At 40.4% G+C, this 19,711-nt stretch overlaps 1 protein-coding gene across 2 annotated transcripts in view; it reads right to left on the reverse strand.

Annotated features, from left to right (window-relative positions):
- The window catches only part of MTHFD2L (methylenetetrahydrofolate dehydrogenase (NADP+ dependent) 2 like), a 148,157-nt gene extending 129,001 nt beyond the window's left edge, over positions 1-19,156 (reverse strand). Inside the window, exons 1-2 of one of the 2 annotated variants that reach the window (XM_043572477.1) lie at positions 18,878-19,156; positions 605-789 (exon numbers count right to left, since the gene is read on the reverse strand). In XM_043572477.1, coding sequence (XP_043428412.1) covers positions 605-789; positions 18,878-19,020 — 328 coding nt within the window. In that variant the 5' untranslated portion in view covers positions 19,021-19,156. Of the gene's footprint in view, positions 1-604; positions 790-16,387; positions 17,036-18,877 lie in introns of those variants that run through there. The other variant, XM_043572478.1, reaches the window with a different exon arrangement.
- Between the last annotated feature and the right edge of the window lie 555 nt (positions 19,157-19,711).

Here is a 19,711-nt window from a genome sequence, read left to right on the forward strand (position 1 = left end):
GTCTCAGGTATACAACATGGTGATTCGACAAGTATGTTCATTTTGCTAGCTAGGCTAATCACAAGTGTAGCTACAATGGTCACCATACAATGCTATTACAATATTACTGACTACATTCCCTATGCTATACCTAAAAATGGGCCCTTTAATGTTTATTTCGTTTTGAGAGAGCGCCAGTGGGGAGGGGCAGACAGAGGGGGACAGAGGATCTGGAGTGGGCTCTGTGCTGACAGGCTGACGGCACAGAGCCCGATGTGGGCCTCGAATTCACAAACTGCGAGATCATGACCTGAGCCAAAGTCAGACGCTCAACCGACCGAGCCACCAAGGCACCCCTAAAAATGGGCTCTTTAAATGTGCAGTGTTCCTCTGACATATCACCATAGGATCTGAAATCACATCAAATTAATTCAGTAAGAAAGCTGGAGAAAAACATTAAGAAATGAATATAAACTTGGGTAACTCATCTCTAATAGTAATGGTAATAATGATAAATGTTATTCAAATGGCACTTGTTTGGCAATTCTCACTGACAATTATTGCACTTTGAAGGAACATAAGAAGACATGACTTATTAACAAGAACAACTAAAACGCATCCCCACCTACAGCAGACGCAGCTCTGATCTTCTTCCTGACGTACGTGTGGCTTGCTGGGTTATCACCCACTAAAATGATACTGAGGTGAGGTCTTCTGTTCCCAAGGGAAATCCATGATTCCACACCTCTCTGTATTTCTTTCTGGATTTGTTTGGCCATTTCAGTTCCTGAGATAATGATGGCATCATGTCTGTGGAAAACAAAGAATAAATATAGCACTAAAAAGACAGTAAGGAACATTCAACCGCATAATCTTAAGTTACAAGAGTGAACAACACATCTGTGATTCTCCAAATGAGCAACCTTAAATCAACCCCCAGAAAAGCAGAAAGAAATACATATATTGAAAAGGCTTTCTTGCTCTCCGTGATCTCAAACTTCAAAGTGGTGAATTAATGTTGCTCTTACTGTGTGTTTGTTTTTTTAAGGTACCTGATAAAGTATAAGATGGTTCTTTCTTCCTGCTCCCCCTGTCCTTTCACTATTGAAAGGCCTGGCGGAAGCAGATCTGTATGTAGCACATGATTATTACACAAAACCCCAAATGCAGGTCAATGAATATCGTGAAGAATGGAAAAGGAGGCGGGGGAAGAAGCAGAAGAGAAAAAAGAGAAAAGGAAACCTTACAGCACCTGAATTCTTTCTAGTACCTGTACACTTTTTATTTTCTAATGAGAGCAGGCAACATGAATATCAACCAACACAAAAAAAAATGCAAATTTCCTGCCCCTTTCAAATAAGTCAACTGTCCTTTCTAAGAGGACATATATATACAGGGGGAGGGGGGGCAGGGGGACAATGAACTAGATCAAGAATACTCCTTTTCAATCGGGCACCAGTGGTCCAACGTGTCTATCCAAGTTTGCACCATTTTGACGTGAACATTGTTCTATTAAGAAGTGATGCTGCCTGTTGGTGGGAATGCAAATTGGTGCAGCCACTCTGGAAAGCAGTGTGGAGGTTCCTCAGAAAATTAAAAATAGACCTACCCTATGACCCAGCAATAGCACTGGTAGGAATTTACCCAAGGGATACAGGAGTACTGATGCATAGGGGCACTTGTACCCCAATGTTTATAGCAGCACTCTCAACAATAGCCAAATTATGGAAAGAGCCTAAACTGATCAATGGATAAAGAGCATCAACTGATGAATGGATAAAGAAATTGTGGTTTGTATACACAATGGAGTACTACAGGGCAATGAGAAAGAACGAAATATGGCCCTTTGTAGCAACGTGGATGGAACTGGAGAGTGTGATGCTAAGTGAAATAAGCCATACAGAGAAAGACAGATACCATATGTTTTCACTCTTAGGTGGCTCCTGAGAAACTTAACAGAAACCCATGGAGGAGGGGAAGGAAAAAAAAAAAAAAAAAAGAGGTTAGAGTGGGAGAGAGCCAAAGCATAAGAGACTCTTAAAAACTGAGAACAAACTGAGGGTTGATGGGGGGTGGGAGGGCGGGGAGGGTGGGTGATGGGTATTGAGGAAGGCACCTTTTTTTTTTTTTTTTTTTAATTTTTTTTTTCAACGTTTATTTATTTTTGGGACAGAGAGAGACAGAGCATGAACGGGGGAGGGGCAGAGAGAGAGGGAGACACAGAATCGGAAACAGGCTCCAGGCTCTGAGCCATCAGCCCAGAGCCTGACGCGGGGCTTGAACTCACGGACCGCGAGATCGTGACCTGGCTGAAGTCGGACGCTTAACCGACTGCGCCACCCAGGCGCCCCGAGGAAGGCACCTTTTGGGATGAGCACTGGGTGTTGTATGGAAACCAATTTGACAATAAATTTCATATACTGAAAAAAATAAAAATAAAAAAAATTACCTTTTTTGCACCAAAAAAAAAAAAAAAAGAAGTGATGCTGCAATGTGATCTATGGATACATACACCAAAGTTGCCTGGGAAGTTTGCTCAAGTTGCAGATTCCCCAACCCATGATTGAGAACACCCTGGAAATCTGCATGTCTGACAAGTTCCCACAGGTATTCATGTGCATGACCATGTTCGAAAACTACCTGCTCAATTCAATACAAAAGTATATTTTAAAAATAATCATTACCATAGGTAAACAATTAATTGAGCAAATAAACAGATTAGAGAATACAATTACAACTAGACTTTATAGCTGTAAGTAAACTCAACTTTTGATTCTGACTTGTCTACGTTTCACCAAAAACTTGATAGCTTTCAAGACAAGGAAAATCGTGGCAAATTTATTGATCAGTCTTGCTCCACTTGCTCCACTGTCCTAATTTTATAATAGCTGTATTGAAGTATAACTGACAGGGACGCCTGGGTGGCTCAGTCAGTTAGGCATATGACTCTTGGTTACGCTCACGTCATGATCTCACGGTTCATGGGTTCGAGCCCTGCATTGGCTCTGCACGAGCAGCACGGAAGCTACTTGGGATTCTCTCTCTCTCTCTCTCTCTCTCTCTCTGCCCTTTCCCTGCTCTCTCTCCCTCTCAAAATAAATAAGTAAATTTTAAAAATAATAAAGAAGTATAACTGACATAAAATATATTGTACATATTTAAAGTGTGCAATTTGATGTTGTAATATATGTATATACCTAGGAAACTATCACCATGATCAAGCAAATGAAACTCCTGTAAGAATTCTGGTACTCTTTTCTAAATCTCACCATTCCCCCTGTCCTGGCCATGTTCCTCCTCAATCAACAGGCAACCACTGGTCTGCTTCCTGTCACTATATCTTAGTTTGTATCATCACAAATTTTGTACAAATGGAATCATGCACAACATACTCTTTTTTATCCAGCTACTCTCACTCAGCATAATTAAGATTCATTCATGTTGTTGCATGTATCCATAGTTCATTTCTTTTTATTGTTGAGTAGTTTTCCATTGTATGGATATACCAAAATTTGTTTATCCATCCAATTATTGATGGATATTTGGGTTGTTTCCAGCTTTTACTCATGGCAAATAAAGCTGTTATAGACATTCATGTACAAGTCATTGTATGCACAATGAGCAAATACCTAGGAGTAGAATGGCTGGGTCATACAGCAGGTATATCCAAGTCCTTTATCAGAAAAGTGATTTGAAATATTTTCTCCTACTTTGTGCTTTGCCTTTTCATTCTCTTAACTGTGTCTTTCGAAGATCAGCTCTCAATTTTGATGTATTTCCATCAGTTTTCCTTTTCCTTTTATGGTGAGGCATATAAGAAATCTTCGCCTAACTTAAGGTCACAAAGGTTTTCTTCAACGTCTCCTTCTAGTTTTATGTGTTCAGGTTATACATTTAGTTCTGTGATTTAGGTTTACTCTTAGTTTGATGGAACTTTATTTATATCAGTATATTGTCAAAGTTTTTTTAATGTGTGTGTATAGAGATAATCATATGACCACATGATTTTTTTTTTTTTTTTGGTTTTAGTCTGTTAATATGATGAATTATATTGATTGATTTTCAAATGTTAAGCCAATCTTGCATTCCTGGGATAAGCCTCACTTGGTCACGATGTGCTTATCCTTTCCAGATATTCAGGATTTTATCTAAAATTTTGTTAAATTTTTTGCTTCTATGTGCATGACAGGTATTTATTTATAGTTTTCTTTTCTTGTAACGTCTTTGTATGATTTTGGTATCAGGGTGATGCTGCCTTTATAAAATGAGTTAGGATATATCCCATCCTCTTCAAATTTCCAGAAGAGTTTCTGCAGAATTGGTATTATTTCTTCCTTAAATGTTTGGTAAATTTCACCCATGAAGCCATCTGGTCCTGGAGCTTTTATTCTGTTAAAGTTTAAGATCAAGTTTAAATGAAGTTAAGATGGGGCGCCTGGGTGGCGCAGTCGGTTAAGCGTCCGACTTCAGCCAGGTCACGATCTCACGGTCCGTGAGTTCGAGCCCCGCGTCGGGCTCTGGGCTGATGGCTCAGAGCCTGGAGCCTGTTTCCGATTCTGTGACTCCCTCTCTCTCTGCCCCTCCCCCGTTCATGCTCTGTCTCTCTCTGTCCCAAAAATAAATAAACGTTGAAAAAAAAATTTAAAAAAAAATAAAAAAAAATAAATGAAGTTAAGATAACATACTTACTTCTGAGTTTAAATGTTATCTTTCAAGATTAGGTAACAAACTTTTTTCACTATTTACTATGAACTTCTAGTGCTCATTTTTTATTAATTCATTTAAGTGATCTTTTAATTCTAAGAGAACGAGGAACTCTTCTATTATAAAATACTAAAGGCTGCAGTAATTCCAGAATGACTCATTTCTAAGAGTCATAAAAATAATAAGTCAATAAATAAATCAATAAATACTTTCCATAAATTAAACTGTGCCAACATATTCACTTAGGGTAAAATACCTAAGCTTATCTGCTGATACACTAGAATTCACTCTTGTAACAAAGAACATGCATTTGTATTTTAAATTACAAAATCACCTGAGCCCTATGTTACATTTTATAGTATATGAATAGAAACTGCTGCTGCTGACATGTTTTATTAGTTGATTCTCTGTTACAACGATTCGTTCATAGGTTACCGTGAAACTGGCAATCACTGAACATAATCCACGATAATTATGGCTTAGATATTACAAAGCTGTGTGACTCTGAGAGTGTCAGAGTTGACCGTGGCATAAATGGACTCATGACTTCCAAAGGCAGACAATCTATATACAGATTAAACTTGACTGCACCACGTTGGGGTCTGAGAGAAGACAGGGCTTACTTTACAGCACAGATGTGCTAAGTGAGTTTGCTAACTATAGCTGACACGTTATAGCCTCGTCTAGTTGGTATTTATGGGTAAATACTCAGAAGACTGCCACCCAATTATAAAAGGAACTTTGAGGATTTTTCAGTAGCAGCTGGCTCTGCCTATTGGTTCCCTCAATCCCTGCAGAGCCTGGGCAAGCCTGGATTTGTGGGAGATATGATATAAGGATAAATGAGGCAAGCAGGAATTAGTGGAGACTCAAAGGAAGGATGCCCCTATCAGCCTATATGCTGGAAGAACTGGTAAACACACACATTACCTAGCTCAGTGCAAAAACAAATGAGACCTTTCAGCACGCACACTGTTGAAACATGTTAAATATCAATACTAGTGTGAATTTCAGCCATAGAAGCCCACAGCTCCTAAGAGTTTCCCTGGCTCAAGTCAATCTCTACCATCCATCATCTGCACCGCAGCCAGAGTGATTTTCCAAATCTAATCATGCCACTTCCTTGGTTAAAACGCCTCACTTACAAGCCCAATGTTTATTGACTTAATAAATACACACTGAAAACCTTATATCTGCCAGGCACTATTCTAGACACTGAAAATATAAATAACAGTGTACAAAACAAACTGCCCACTTTTACGGGAACTACAATCCAGTTGAAGAAGACATAATAAGCACATTTTTTTAAAAGGCGAATATTTATATCATGTGTGAAAAACAGAGGGAAAGGGCATATCTGGGGGCCAGAGCTGTCATATTATACAGATGGGTTAAGGTGTGTCTTAATTCTGATTAATCTGGTGATATTTCATCATAAATGAAGGAAATGGGTGGCTCAGTCGGTTAAGTGACCAACTCTTGGTTCCAGCTCAGGTCATGATCTCACAGTTTGTGAGTTCGAGCCCCACATCTGGCTCTGCACTGACAGTGTGAAGCCTGCTTGGGATTCTCTCTCTCTCTCTCACTCTCTCTGCTCCTCCTGCTCTCTTTTTCTCTCAAAATAAATAAACTTAAATTAAAAAAAAAAAATGAAGGTGAGCCAGAAGTGGCCGTAGCAGGGATAGAAACCGCAGCTGAGGCAATCACCGCGCCTGCTGTCAACCCGGGTATAAAGCATCACCAGGAGCCCACCCAATGAGGATGCCTCCTCCATTCCCAGGGGGCTTTAGGGAGCCCTGAGGGGCAAAGCGGCAGGGACACCTCTCTCCAGATGCTGCCAGAGGGCATGGGAATGGAGCTCAGAGGCTGCGAGGAGTGCCTGCTGGAGGAGAGCAGATTTTTCTTTTAAGAACTCTGTACACCCATTGTGGGGCTTGAACCCACAACCCTGAGATCAAGAATCACATGCTCGGGGGTAGGAGTTAAGATGGTGGAGAAGTAGGGGGACCAGGATTTCCCTCGTCCCTCAAACACAGCTGTATTGAGGTTAGAACACTGGGAACGCCCTGGAAATCAATCTGCGGAGTGGCAGAAGGATCTCCACAGGTGGAGGGAGACAGCTTGGCAGAACAGAAGGGCATGTACGTGACATGGGCGAGATAAAATAGCACAGGCACGGAGGAGCGGAACCCCTTCTGCGGAGAGGCAAAAGGGAGCGCAAGAGAAGCTGTGGTCTGCGGTCTAGTGTCAGGACAAGAGGAAACCCTCTCCGGACCGGGTACTGGGGAACGAGAAATACAGTGCATTTCTCCTTTGCAAACTTGTGACAAATGCTGACTTTCTAGGAGTGAAGCCGCTGCCGTGTGTGAACGCCTGGGGAGCAGGGAGCTGGCCCCAGGGTGCGGTAGCGATCTCAGGGGCGCACTGGGAGAGGGCAGTCCCCTCCCTTGAGTACTGTGGGAAGAGGGTTTATTGCCCCTCCCCCCCCCCCCCAAGGACAAAAGACCCTGCAGGAGCCAGCCAGAGGTGGAGTGGCGCTACCCCAGGATCGGTCCACGCAGAGCGGGATCCAAGACATCAGGTTTTGAATCCCGGCCGAGAACCTAGGCGGCGGGGGAGACTGGAGCAGGACAGGCTGACCGCCCAGGCTACTCTGTGAGGGCTGCCTGGGCAGCGTGCTTTGAGACACCCATCTGGGGAGGAGAGATTGGGGTGTCCCCATCTATCGCCACCCCGCCAACACAGTGGGGCTTCAGGAAACAGGACAGCGGCCCCCAGTGGAAGCGGGATGTGCTTACACCAAACCCCACCCCTCCGAGCCTGGCAACTGCTTATCTACCAGACTGAGACTGACACTGAGTAACCCAGATGGCCTCTCTACCGCCAACCCCCACCCCCCCCAACCAGCACAGTCACCGGTCCCCGGCACGTCCCCGGACCAACAGACAACTGTTTTGTGTTTTTGCCTGTTAGTCTCTCTTTTCTTTTTCTCTATCTCGTTTCTTTCCTTCTCTTCTTTTTTCACTTCTTTTTCTTTCTACCTTTTTCTTGTTTTCCCTTTGGAATCAGGTTCATAGTCTCTGATTTGATTTTTGGTCAATTCTTAGTATATATATATTTTTTTCGCTCTTTATCTGTTTTATTTCTTTTTGTTTGTTTAATCAGGCATTTTTACTCTATACTTTTTACACCTTTTCTGTATCTCCTTCTTTATTTTCCTTTCACTCTCTCTGGATTAAGCCTTACAGTTTCTTTGATTCTTTGCTTGGTGTCTTTTTCTTTTTTCACCCCTTTCATTTTTCTCTTTGTATTGGATCGGGTCTCCTGCCCTTTCCTTTTTTCCAGGTTATTTCAACGAACACATCAAAGCACACCTGATTGAAGCTCCAAACATTCCACTACCATGAGCAAAGAGAAGCTTTGCAGAGGACTGATCAGTGGGATAGAGCAGCCAAATACGCAACAACAGAGAGGATGTGACACATTCCAAAAACACCTCCTGAAGGGCCAGGCCCTGGACAGTGTGTGACCCATTTTTAATATAGTAGTGTTCACATGTACAGGATACATAACCAGCTATTAAAACACGTAAAGACAAAAACCTACCCAAAATGATGAAACGGAAGAATTCTCCTCAAAAGAAATTCCAGAAAGAAATGACAGCCAGAGAATTGCTCAAAACAGATATAAACAATATATCTGAACAAGAATTTAGGATAACGGTCATAAGACTAATAGCATAAGACTAAAAGCATAGAAGACAGCACAGAATCTATTGCTGCAGAGATCAAAGACCTAAGAAATAGTCACAATGATTTTTTTTAAAATGCTATAAATGGTATGCAAAATAAACTAAATACAGTGACAGCGAGGATGGGAGAAGCAGAGGAGAGAAAAGGCAAAGAAGTCAAACGTTCACTCTTCGCAGATGACATGGTACTCTATATGGAAAATCCGAAAGACTCCACCCAAAAACTGCCAGAACTGACATAGGAATTCCGCCAAGTTGTAGGATATAAAATCAATGTACAGAAATCGATTGCATTTCTGTACAATAATGAAGCAACAGAAAGAGATATCAAGGAATCGATCCCATTTACAATTGTGCCAAGAACCATAAAATACCCAGGAATAAACCTAACCAGAGAGGTAAAAGAAATACATGCTGAAAACTATAGAAAGCATATGAAAGAAACTGAAGAAGACACAAAGAAATGGAAAAACATTCCATGCTCTTGGATAGGAAGAACAAATATTGTTAAACTGTCAATACTACGCAAAGCAGTCTACACATTCAATGCAATCCCAATGAAAACAGCACCAGCATTTTTTACAGAGCTAGAACAAACAATCCTAAAATTTACATGGAACCACAAAAGACTCCAAATAGCCAAAGTAATGGTAAAAAGAAAACCAATCCGGAAGTATCACAATCCCAGACGTTAGCCTGTACTACAAAGCTGTAATCATCAAGACAGTATGGTATTGGCACAAAAACAGACACACAGACCAATGGAATGGAATAGAAGACTCAGAAATAGACCCACAAATATATGGCCAACTAATGTTTGACAAAGCAGGGAAGAGTATCCAGTGGGAAAAAGACAGTCTCTTCAGCAAATGGTGCTGGGAGAACTGGACAGCAACATGCAGAAGAATGAAACTGGACCACTTCCTTATACTACACACAAAAATAAATTCAAAATGGCTGAAAGACCTAAATGTGAGACAGGAAACCATCAAAATCCTACAGGAGAAAATAGGCAGCAACCTCTTTGACCTCAGCCGCAGCAACTTCTTATTTGACATGTTGCCAAAGGCAAGGGAAATAAAAGCAAAAATGAACTATTAGGACCTCATCAAGATAAAAAGCTTCTGCACAGCAAAGGAAACAATCAACAAAACTAAAAGACAACTGACAGAATGGGAGAAGATATTTGTAAGTGACATATCAAATAAAGGGTTAGTTTCCAAAATCTATAAAGAATTTACCAAACTGAACACTGAAAAACAAATAACCCAGTGAAGAAATGGGCAGAAGACATGAATAGACACTTTTCCAAAGAAAACATCCAGATGGCAAACAGACACATGAAAAGATGCTCAATATCACCTATCATCAGGGAAATAAAATTGAACCCACATGCAGAGTAGCTAAAATTAACAACTCAGGAAACAGATATTGGCAAGGGTATAGAGAAAGGGGAACCCTCTTGCACTGTTGGTGGGAATGCAAACTGGTGCAGCCACTCTGGAAAACAGTATGGAGGGTCCTCAAAAAATTAAAAATAGAATTACCCTATGACCCAACAATAACACTACTAGGAATTTATCCAAAGGATATGGGAGTGCTAATTTGAAGGGGCACATGCACCCCAATATTTATAGCAGCACTGTCAACAATAGCCAAATTATGGAAAGACCCCAAATGTCCATCAACTGATGAATGGGTAACAAAGATGTGGCTTATATATGCAATGGAATACTACTCAGCAATGAAAAAGAATGACATCTTGCCATTTGCAACAACATGAATGGAACTGGAGGCTATTATGCTAAGCAAAATAAGTCAGTCAAAGAAAGACCGGTATCATATGAGTTCACTCAGATGTGACATTAGAGAAACTTAACAGAAGACCATGGGGGAAGGAAAGGAAAAATAAGATACAAATAGAGAGGGAAGCAAACCATAAGAGACTCTTAAATACAGAGAACAAACTGAGGGTTGATGGGGGTGGGGAAAACGGATGATGGGCATTGAGGAGGGCACTTGTTGGAATGAGCACTGGATGTTGTATGTAAGTGATGACTCACAGGAATCTACTCCTGAAGCCAAGACTACACAGTATGCTAATTTGACAATCAATCAATCAATCAATCAATAAGAAGGAAATGAGGGACTATGTCATGTGGCTATGTGTACAAAATACTTCTAGGCCAAGGGGAGTGCAAAGCAAGTACAAGGGACTCTAGGCAGGAGCATGACTAGCATGTCTGATGAATGCCAAGGCCAATGGCTACAGTGGAGACAAGTGGGCCAGGCCAGGACATAAAATCAGAGAAGTCACGGAACTTGAGATCACATAAGGTCCTGCAGACTTTTGAAGGGGTATTGGCTTTTACTGAGCTAGAAAGCCATTTGTTGATTCTGAGGAGTGCTATGACCCGATTTTCATGATTCAATAGCTGGTTAAATGTGGAAAACAGACTCTGGAAGCAAGGGGCTTAGAGTCATGCAGCTATAGACCAAAAAAAGTAAGAATTTGCAGCAAGAAGATACGGGGAGAGCACAGCTCTGCAGATACTTTCATTTCAGACTTCTAGTCTCCGAGAGTCTGAGGATCCATCCTGTTGCTTCAAACCATCTAGTCTGTGGTACTTTGTTTACAGTGGCCTTAGTAAACAAATACATGCATAATCCTAATTTAAAATATTCAAATTTGTGGGAAGAATCTTTTGATGGAGCTGTTTTTCATCGAATAGATTTATATTTTGGAATGCAATGGCATAGAATTGAGAAGACCTGTATCTACTGTATCTAAACATGACAAGATATTAGAAAAGTCATAAATAGAAACAACTTATTTGATGACATGTAACAAGTATTTGTCAAAGAAAGGTACTCTGAAAGGAGACACTAAAACAGCAACTGTGAAAATATTTAGGCTAAAATATCTTCACATTTCAATATGAAAAAAATCTAGAATTGAGACCATGTTCCATTTAGCAATTTGCTCTGAGCTTGCCAGGTGCTTTGGTATCTGTAGGGAAAGTACTTTCTTGAGAACTAAAAATACTATTGTCTAGAGAAAAAAAATAATAAGGTTTGCAACTTAAAAAAAAAACTGCAGCAAATTTAATTTTAAAATTAAGTGTAAGATCTTTTTTTTCCAGAAAATGATCACTATCGACATATTAAAGATAAGGCTAGGAAACCGATTCAAGTATATGTACCAAGAATTCAGCATGTGGTAAAAGTTAGTAATCACATAATTAACATAAAAAATTAAATATATTATTATAAAATTAAGATCAAAATTTTCAATTGTCTAAATGCATAAGGGTATATAAATTACCACTTAAAATGTGAATTTTGAAGATACTTTTGAACAGGACTCTTTTATAGGTCCTAATATATTTACAAATCAATAAATATTCCAAATATGTCATTTCCACTACTTTAACATCTCTTTTTCCTCCTAAAAATGTGGTTTGGTCAAAAAATGATTTAGCCACATTGCCATTAATACACGCCAAAAGGGCAATTTGACTTAGGTATTTTTCACAAGTTGCACCCTGTCATTGCTTGTTCAGGCAACATTTCCTGAAAAGGTAATGTTGCAAGTGACCCCCAAAGAAGGCAGGACGTAGAGCTCTCTGTTTCACCATTCTCCCCTCATTGCTGGGCTGGTACTAACATGTGACTTCATTAAAGAACAGTAAGTCAGAGTGGGGGGCGTGGTGAGCAATAAGGGCAGGAAAATGCTGTATAAATTACTTCCCCCAAGCCAGAAGTCAGTCCTGGTTCACCATTAATAGTGTAAAAGGAGATTTCAAAATGGAGCAAGCGAGCCTAACTCAGTCTTTTCACAATCGGATGGAAAAGCCACAAGGGAGGAGGAATTTATGCAGGTCCTCATTGGAGGAACTATGAACTTTTTGTCAGTTAGAAGCCCTCTGCCTAGACTTAACTTCCTCCTCACCCAGACACCTGAATTGTTCCATTCTTTACTTTGGAAGAAGCCAATGGGGTTTAACAAGCATCAATCCCTTATTTGCATATTAACCCAACCAATCCAAATTAACCTAGTTTCAATCTCTGTTTTGTATCAAGGACCCAAATAAGAGCTGCACTTGTGACTTTTAGCTTTTTTGTAACTCTGTCCCCTCTTTGTCTTCCTCCAAACAGGAGTCAGATTTCTACCTGAATCTGGGTTTCCCAAACTGCAATTCTAATTGCCCAAATAAATGTCTATTTGCTTACATTTCCAGTGACAGGAGCTAGAATATGGTAGCACAAGTCACTTAACGGCTCTGAAAGGAATGCAATTTCCTCATCTATATAATGGAAATGTTCTCTGTTTAACTTACAGAAAAGGATTTGGCTAAAAGTTGACTGGCTGATTTGCAAAAATTGCTCTTTTAAGTGACACATGGTGCCAATACTCAAGTACCCGGCAGCAATAGGAGACCAAAAAGGCACCATTTAGTGTTGTTTCCAGGAGCCTGTTTACTCACCCATATTTTCCAGGAAGTAAACTGTAACCATCCTAATCTATGGTTACTAGAACTAAATGTAGTATTTAACTAAGGGAAAATAGTAAATAGAAGGGAAAAAAATCACTACTTTTCCTGGATATCAAAATACTCCTTCACAAAATAGTAAAATAACAAATAAAGTCCACCCAAGATCAAGTGTATTTAATTTGTATACTTGGCATCTTGTGTCTGCATCTAGGTTTCAATCTCATTTTCAGCCACAGCTATAATTAGAGCTGCAATGGACTGTTTTATGATCTATAAAGATGAAAAGTCTAGTACAATCGTTAGCAGTTAAAATTTCTCTGGTCATACCATAGCTTAATCGCTGTGTATTTTAGGACTCCACCTGGAGATGTTGAGTTTGAATTAATAGAAATGAAACCCAAGGGAACCAGGCCAAAATTATATATGGAATAAAACCAATCACTAAGTACTAGGGAGCCTTTTGAAGTAAATAAAATGTTTTTAAGTGAATGAATACTTAGGAATGTTAAGTTTATGGTCTTTTACAATCATTTCACTTCACATCCTAAATACTATACTTACACCTTAAAGTTATTTTATCAGAAATTACGCTTTGGTAAGCCAATAAGAACATACCTAAGAGCAAGTTCTTTTCATCATGCATAATTCTGTTATTCAATTTTTCAACTCAACTCTTTCAGGACCCTAATGTGTAAATCAGAACATCAGTAGCTACCTAAACAACATCTATGCTTATTCAGAATCTTAGATGCTAAGTTTTGTAACATAAGAACCCTTGGGCAGTCTGCTCAATCATATGGACAGCTTCTCAGAACAACCTTTTGAATGTTTAATATAAAATACACAAGTTTATAAGGAAACCAGTTTTACTGAAATATTGTTCTCACTTTTTTTTAAGCATTAAATAACAGCATGTAGTGGCAGGTCTAATAACTAGCATAATAACAAAGCAGTAGTGTGTATGATATTTTGAGATCTTTGCATCAACTCTGTAATACTAATGTATCTCCGACTTTTATTGGCAATATCTGAAATACTGCTAATATTACTGTGGTTTGTTGCCAACATTCACAACTGGAGAAAACGCTAAATTTGTTAGAGGTTAGTGATGTCCTATCTAAGTTTATGGATCCCCTAAAATCTATCCAGAAAGTCCCAGGTTAAGAAATACCCTTCATTAGAGGAATCTGACAAGATGATTTTTTTCTGACAAAATATTTTTAAGATTTATATGCAAAATTAGCTTTCCTGATTCACAAAAGTTCTACAACATTTGATAAATGTTTTCAAAAAGAGGAACAACAATAGTGATATGTCAACAATGCCAAATTACTTACAGAGCAAAGCACTGGGTAGACCATTCAGGTTCAAACCCCGTCTTCACCATTTATTTACTGTTAACATGGGCAAGTTATTTAATTTCTCTAAGCTTCAATCACACAATCTACTAATTAGGAATACTAATAGTCTACTTCAGCTGTTATGAGGATAAAAGGATATACTTAAGCAAAAAATCCCAGCACAGAGTAAAGGCTCGCTAAACACTAATAAGAATTTATTTTTCAACAACACACTGGATTACTTAAAGGCAAGATGATATTCATTGCAGGTTTTCATAACCAAAGTGGGGAGGAGACATCTAATTTAAACTATATATACCCTAACTTTAGAATTATGAGTCTTTGGATAGTCTTTTGGTTCTAGGCACACTCTGTAACGTAATTACAGAAGCCTACATAGATCATTTTCGGATCATTAAGTGAACAAACCTCATTGGTATGATGTTCACAAGACCATGACCTGAATCTGAGAATAAACGATTTCCTATGTTCTAAGAACTAGACATTAAACGATAGCAAGATGGTTATGTAAGTTATGACCAACGGACTTAATGTAATAGAATGTAGCCAATAAAATGTTAGTAAAAACAGTAGCAACACAGGAATGCACTGACGTAATGTTAAGTGGAGTAGCTGGATAATACCCAACCCTGAGTTCTCGGACACTAATTTAGGGTTAGATTATGTTCCATTCTGACCACAAAGTTTCCTACCTCTTAGGTATATTTTTCTCTGGTCCAAATTGCACTTCTTAATAGTTAATCTCACTTATTCTCATCATTAATTTATCCCACTCATTTGACATTTCAAATTTCTCCCAAGTGCCTCCCTCCCTATACCTCCCTCTCCAAGCCAAACTATCTTTAAAAACTGTCATCGGCTCTATGGAATTCCATTAAGAGTCTGTGACCATGGAAAATCAAGTGTTGTCGCCTTTTTCCTACTGTTTTTATCATCCCATCAAGGTATTAACATGAAAAAGATAACTTTCGAAAAAGAAAGATTCAGATCATTCAAGAAACTGCTAAATTATCCCTAAAACCATGACTAAGTAACAAGATCTGAGATTAATAGTAGTCTTTTTTCATCTACTGATCCATTTTAATCAGAAAACTTGATTTTGGAGATATTAGAACACATTATCTCTGAGCAGCTGGGATACAGACATAGAGCTCAGATATAAGATAGTAAATGGTGAAATATTTAGGTTCTAAATTTAAAGTGACATTGAGAACTGCTTAGAAATCAATACCGTAGCAACAGCTATCTCATTAAATAGGTAAGGCATTAAGACAGGAAAACCGCACAATCACATTTTCCAACAAAATAGGATTTTGAGAAACTGCTTTTGCTACTCATTGGAACTCTTATCCTAGTTGAAATCAGTCTGTGGAAAATCAGTCTGGGTCCTTCAAGCTTCCCACGAGGGTAAGAGGATCTTTAAATCAAATAATTCTATTGCAGAGATGGAAACACTGAGTAAGTACTAGAGGGGAGAATCTGAATAAAAATGAACAGCCTTACTGATAAACTTGAGTCTGCTTTTCAGTTATTAAATTCAACTCCCCCCTCTACGAGCCATGAATATTCAACTAACATAAGCCAGTATCTTTTACTAGATATATATATATATATATATATATATATATATATATATATATATAAATAAATGCTGGCCTAGCTGCAAAATTTATAAAGCCATTGGCAACGAGACATAAAGAAAGGTGAGGTTTCTGTCAAGAGCTGTAGGCTGGTACACACAATTTTACAAATGCTAAAATAGCATTTTAGCAGGAGGGGGTGCCAAATTTATGATTTTATGATTTTAGGAAATCACTTTGCAATAGGATAAACGCTTAGGATACCCATTTAATTACGAAAATGAGTTCAGGGGGGATGATCTAAAGCAGCATTTGGGAAGTCCCTGTTTCAGGATATCTGCAAATCTGCTTTGACCGTGGCATTAACGTATAAGGTCTGTACCTTCCCCTCCAAATGGGAACCGCTTCTGCCTAGCTCTATACACGGAAAGCACTGGGCCAAAGACTCATGTGGTATTTATAATCCGATAACATGTTGAGTTGTACACTCACACAGAAAGGCAAAATAGTACAAACTTAATCACTAAAATTTTTTTTATTTTTAACTTTTTGGCTGTTTAGGTAATTCATTTCAAGGAACAATAGTGGGCAACAAATAGAAGGGCTTATTTATTTCTTTGACAGTAAATATATTTTCTTCCAATTAATAATATCTAATTTCTCATGAGTTACTAAGAAAAAAAAAACTTACTGTAAATTTTAAAAATAAGAGAAAACTCAAATGATACTTCAAGATTTTATAATTTTCAAATTCTGTCAAAGATTACTTCTTGAAATTCCAATTAAAAAAAACTTCATTAAAAAAGCATTATATGTTCCGCTATCATAGGTATCTAGTCAAAAATATGAAAAAGAATCAAAAATGTTTTTTCATTTTCATTTAAAGCTCCATAGAGCTCAGAAACTAATAAATCTGTTAATTTAGAAGAGTCAATACTGGGGAAGGAGTTTATCAAACTCCAAGATAATTTTCAGTAAAAATAACACTAAGGCTCAAATTTCAAGTCAATAGAAATGATATCAGATATAAAGCACATTCACTACGAAGAACTAGACAACTAATAAGTAGCTATATATTTTAAAAAAGATGACTGAGGATGGGGACAAGTGGGGAGGCAGACAGTGGCGACCTCTGGAAGATGGAATCTCTTCTCTCTGCTGGTCCTAGAAGAGAAAAGAGACACCAATAAGCATCAACACACTGTCCGAATTCCTCCCCACCCGAGACCCAGCAGTCCACAGGTGTTTCTCAACCTGACAGCCAACTTCACCTTCATAGATGGTATTCAGTGCCAAGAGGAAGTCAAAAACACCACCCTATCCTAACTTGATTAGAGCTGCCTTAAGAAAAAGAAAGACTACCCAAAGTACTATTTATAGCTATTATCTATATCAAATGGGGCTTAAAGCAGCTGGGTTGAAAGTCATACTCCTTTTTATTAAGACTAGCTTTCCAAAACTATTGCACTCAACTATTTTAAATTATAAAGAGACAATTAAATATAATCTAAAAGATCTGAATTATCCCTTTGCTTGCACACATTTGTACGAAGCAAGTGGCTACAAGCAGATGTTTGGGTTATAACCGTTGTGACTCTCAATCAACGCCCATGGAGAGGACTGGGGTGATGGGTCCTTTACGCCAAGTTGACAAAGGGAAATTCAACAACTTATATAATTTGGAAAAGATTATCCTCACTCCGCAAAGCAGCTCTAGAACAAATGAAACTCAAAACATGATTACCTAGAGTGACTAGAGTACATAATACCTTCAATTCTGCAATTCAAACAGCATTCTACAGAATCTGCTTTCCCTAGGGAGTGAGTACAGCTGGCAATTCCAAAACAACTGGCAAATCCTTGCAGAGACCATACAGCTTTCATAACCAGAACTCAGAATCAGTTACTTTCTCCTATCTTTGTGGAAGAGCTAATCACTGGAAACACGTCTAAAGTAAACCCAATATGAAATATTCTTTATTATTTTAGTCACTCAAGACTGAGACAAATATATGTATAAAATGATGAGTTAATCAATTAAAATGAAATAAGTAGTAGCTATGGTTCCACATTATTATTACTTTCTTCCAGGTACTGTGCTGCTCACTGGGGATGCAAAAAGATAAGTAAGATACAATCTCTGAGCTCATAGAACTGCCGTGAACGTGCAATACTGGAAGCCCTGAAAGTCTGAAAACTGAATCTCTTGTCGACTCGCTGGCTCTGGGTCAAGGGAATATATTTTTAGATTCTTAAGTCTAAGTCTGCAACTCCAACAAGTAGATGACGGCAACGCGAAGAGGCCGGGGCACCACTGTGTAGAAGAGTTAAAACCACAACACGTTTCGTACGCGCAGTGTACTAGCCGGCAACGGGGTCCAAAGAGATGCAATGATTCTAAGACTGACTACTTCAATGTTAAGATTGAAGAAGTTCAGGAAGCACCACACAGAAAAAGACTGAGAAATCAAGATTATGTTTGATTTTGTGAAATCGCTACGAATTTTAGAGCTGAATGAGACCTCGGAGTTCCCATCAACAAAGGAATTCAGAATCCCAAACACGAGCAAACCATCTGAACAATGCCCACTCCTTTGTTTACAAAACACAACAATAAGCAAACCAAAGGAACCGCTAGAACCGAGCAGACCACCTGTTTTTAGGGCACCTTTCCTGAGGGCCTCCAATGTCTTCCTAAATCACTCCACTGTACCTGCTGCAAAGTAAGCATATTCTTGGCGCCAGAGCCCAAAGCCGACCTCGTCCGAGTTGCCCGACTTGAGATCGACGCGACCAGTCCGCGAGGCCCGCAAGGTCAAGTTCGGAGCCTAGGCAGGCCTCGCCCCCCAGCCCTGCGGAGGCGCGCGGCCGCCCGAGCCTCTGGCCTGACGCGGGAGAGCTCGGCCGGCGCCAGCAGCCCGAGCCTCGCCGCCCCGCCCTCAGCCCGCGGCTCCGCACGCGCGGGCACCCACACCCGAAGACAGCGAGCGTTCGGGGCGCTCGTACCTCACGCCGCTGCTCCGAAAACCCCGGGACGCGCAGCCGGCTGCTCCCGGCGCCCCCAGGGGCAGCACCACGCTCCCGCCGAGCAGCAACACGCGGCCCAGGCGACGGCGGAGCAGGGAAAAGCCGCGGGCCGGCACTGCCATGGCCGCGAATCGCCGGCTTCCGGACGGAGACTCCACCTCCCGCCGCTGCGGTCCTCGCAGCTGCAGGCCGGGCTCCGCCCCCACGCGGCCGGGCCGGAGAGCGGGCCCCTGCGGCAGCCTGTTCCGGGCGCCATGCCGGGGCGGGGCCCGGAGCCAAACTCAGGGCTGGGGGCGGGCCCGAGACACACTGGGAGGCGGGGCCAGGAACCAAGCTCTGAACGGGACGGGGGCGGGGCAGAAGAAACTCCGGGACTGGCAGGAGCTGGGCGAAGACCCTGGACGCGGGCTGTGCGAAGTGGGGGGGGAGGGGGGTGGGGGTGGGGGTGGGGGGCAGTCTCTGAGACTGGTGGCTTGCGATGTGGCTTCTCACCCACCTGACACACCTTTGATCTTCCCATAGCGAGGACACAGGTAAGGCGTCTAAAGTAATCACTCCAAGCAGCATGCCTTCTTTTTCCCTAGCCAGACTTCCGGCCTGCCACCTCCGAGGCTATATGATTTAAAGCCAGAAGGATGTTACTGCTTGTTTCCTACCCCACTTAGTAAGATCTTGGGATATCTGGGAGCTGGAGAGAGAGAAAAAAAAAGGTGTGAGTGTGTGGAGGGAGGAGGGGGACCTGGCTGAAGAAGGCCTGAACTTTAGAATTTCTGTTGTTCTACCTTATCTCCATATTTGGAAGGAAAAAAATCA

The sequence above is a fragment of the Prionailurus bengalensis genome, chromosome B1, assembly GCF_016509475.1.
Source record: "Prionailurus bengalensis isolate Pbe53 chromosome B1, Fcat_Pben_1.1_paternal_pri, whole genome shotgun sequence".
Taxonomy (NCBI): Eukaryota; Metazoa; Chordata; class Mammalia; order Carnivora; family Felidae; genus Prionailurus; species Prionailurus bengalensis.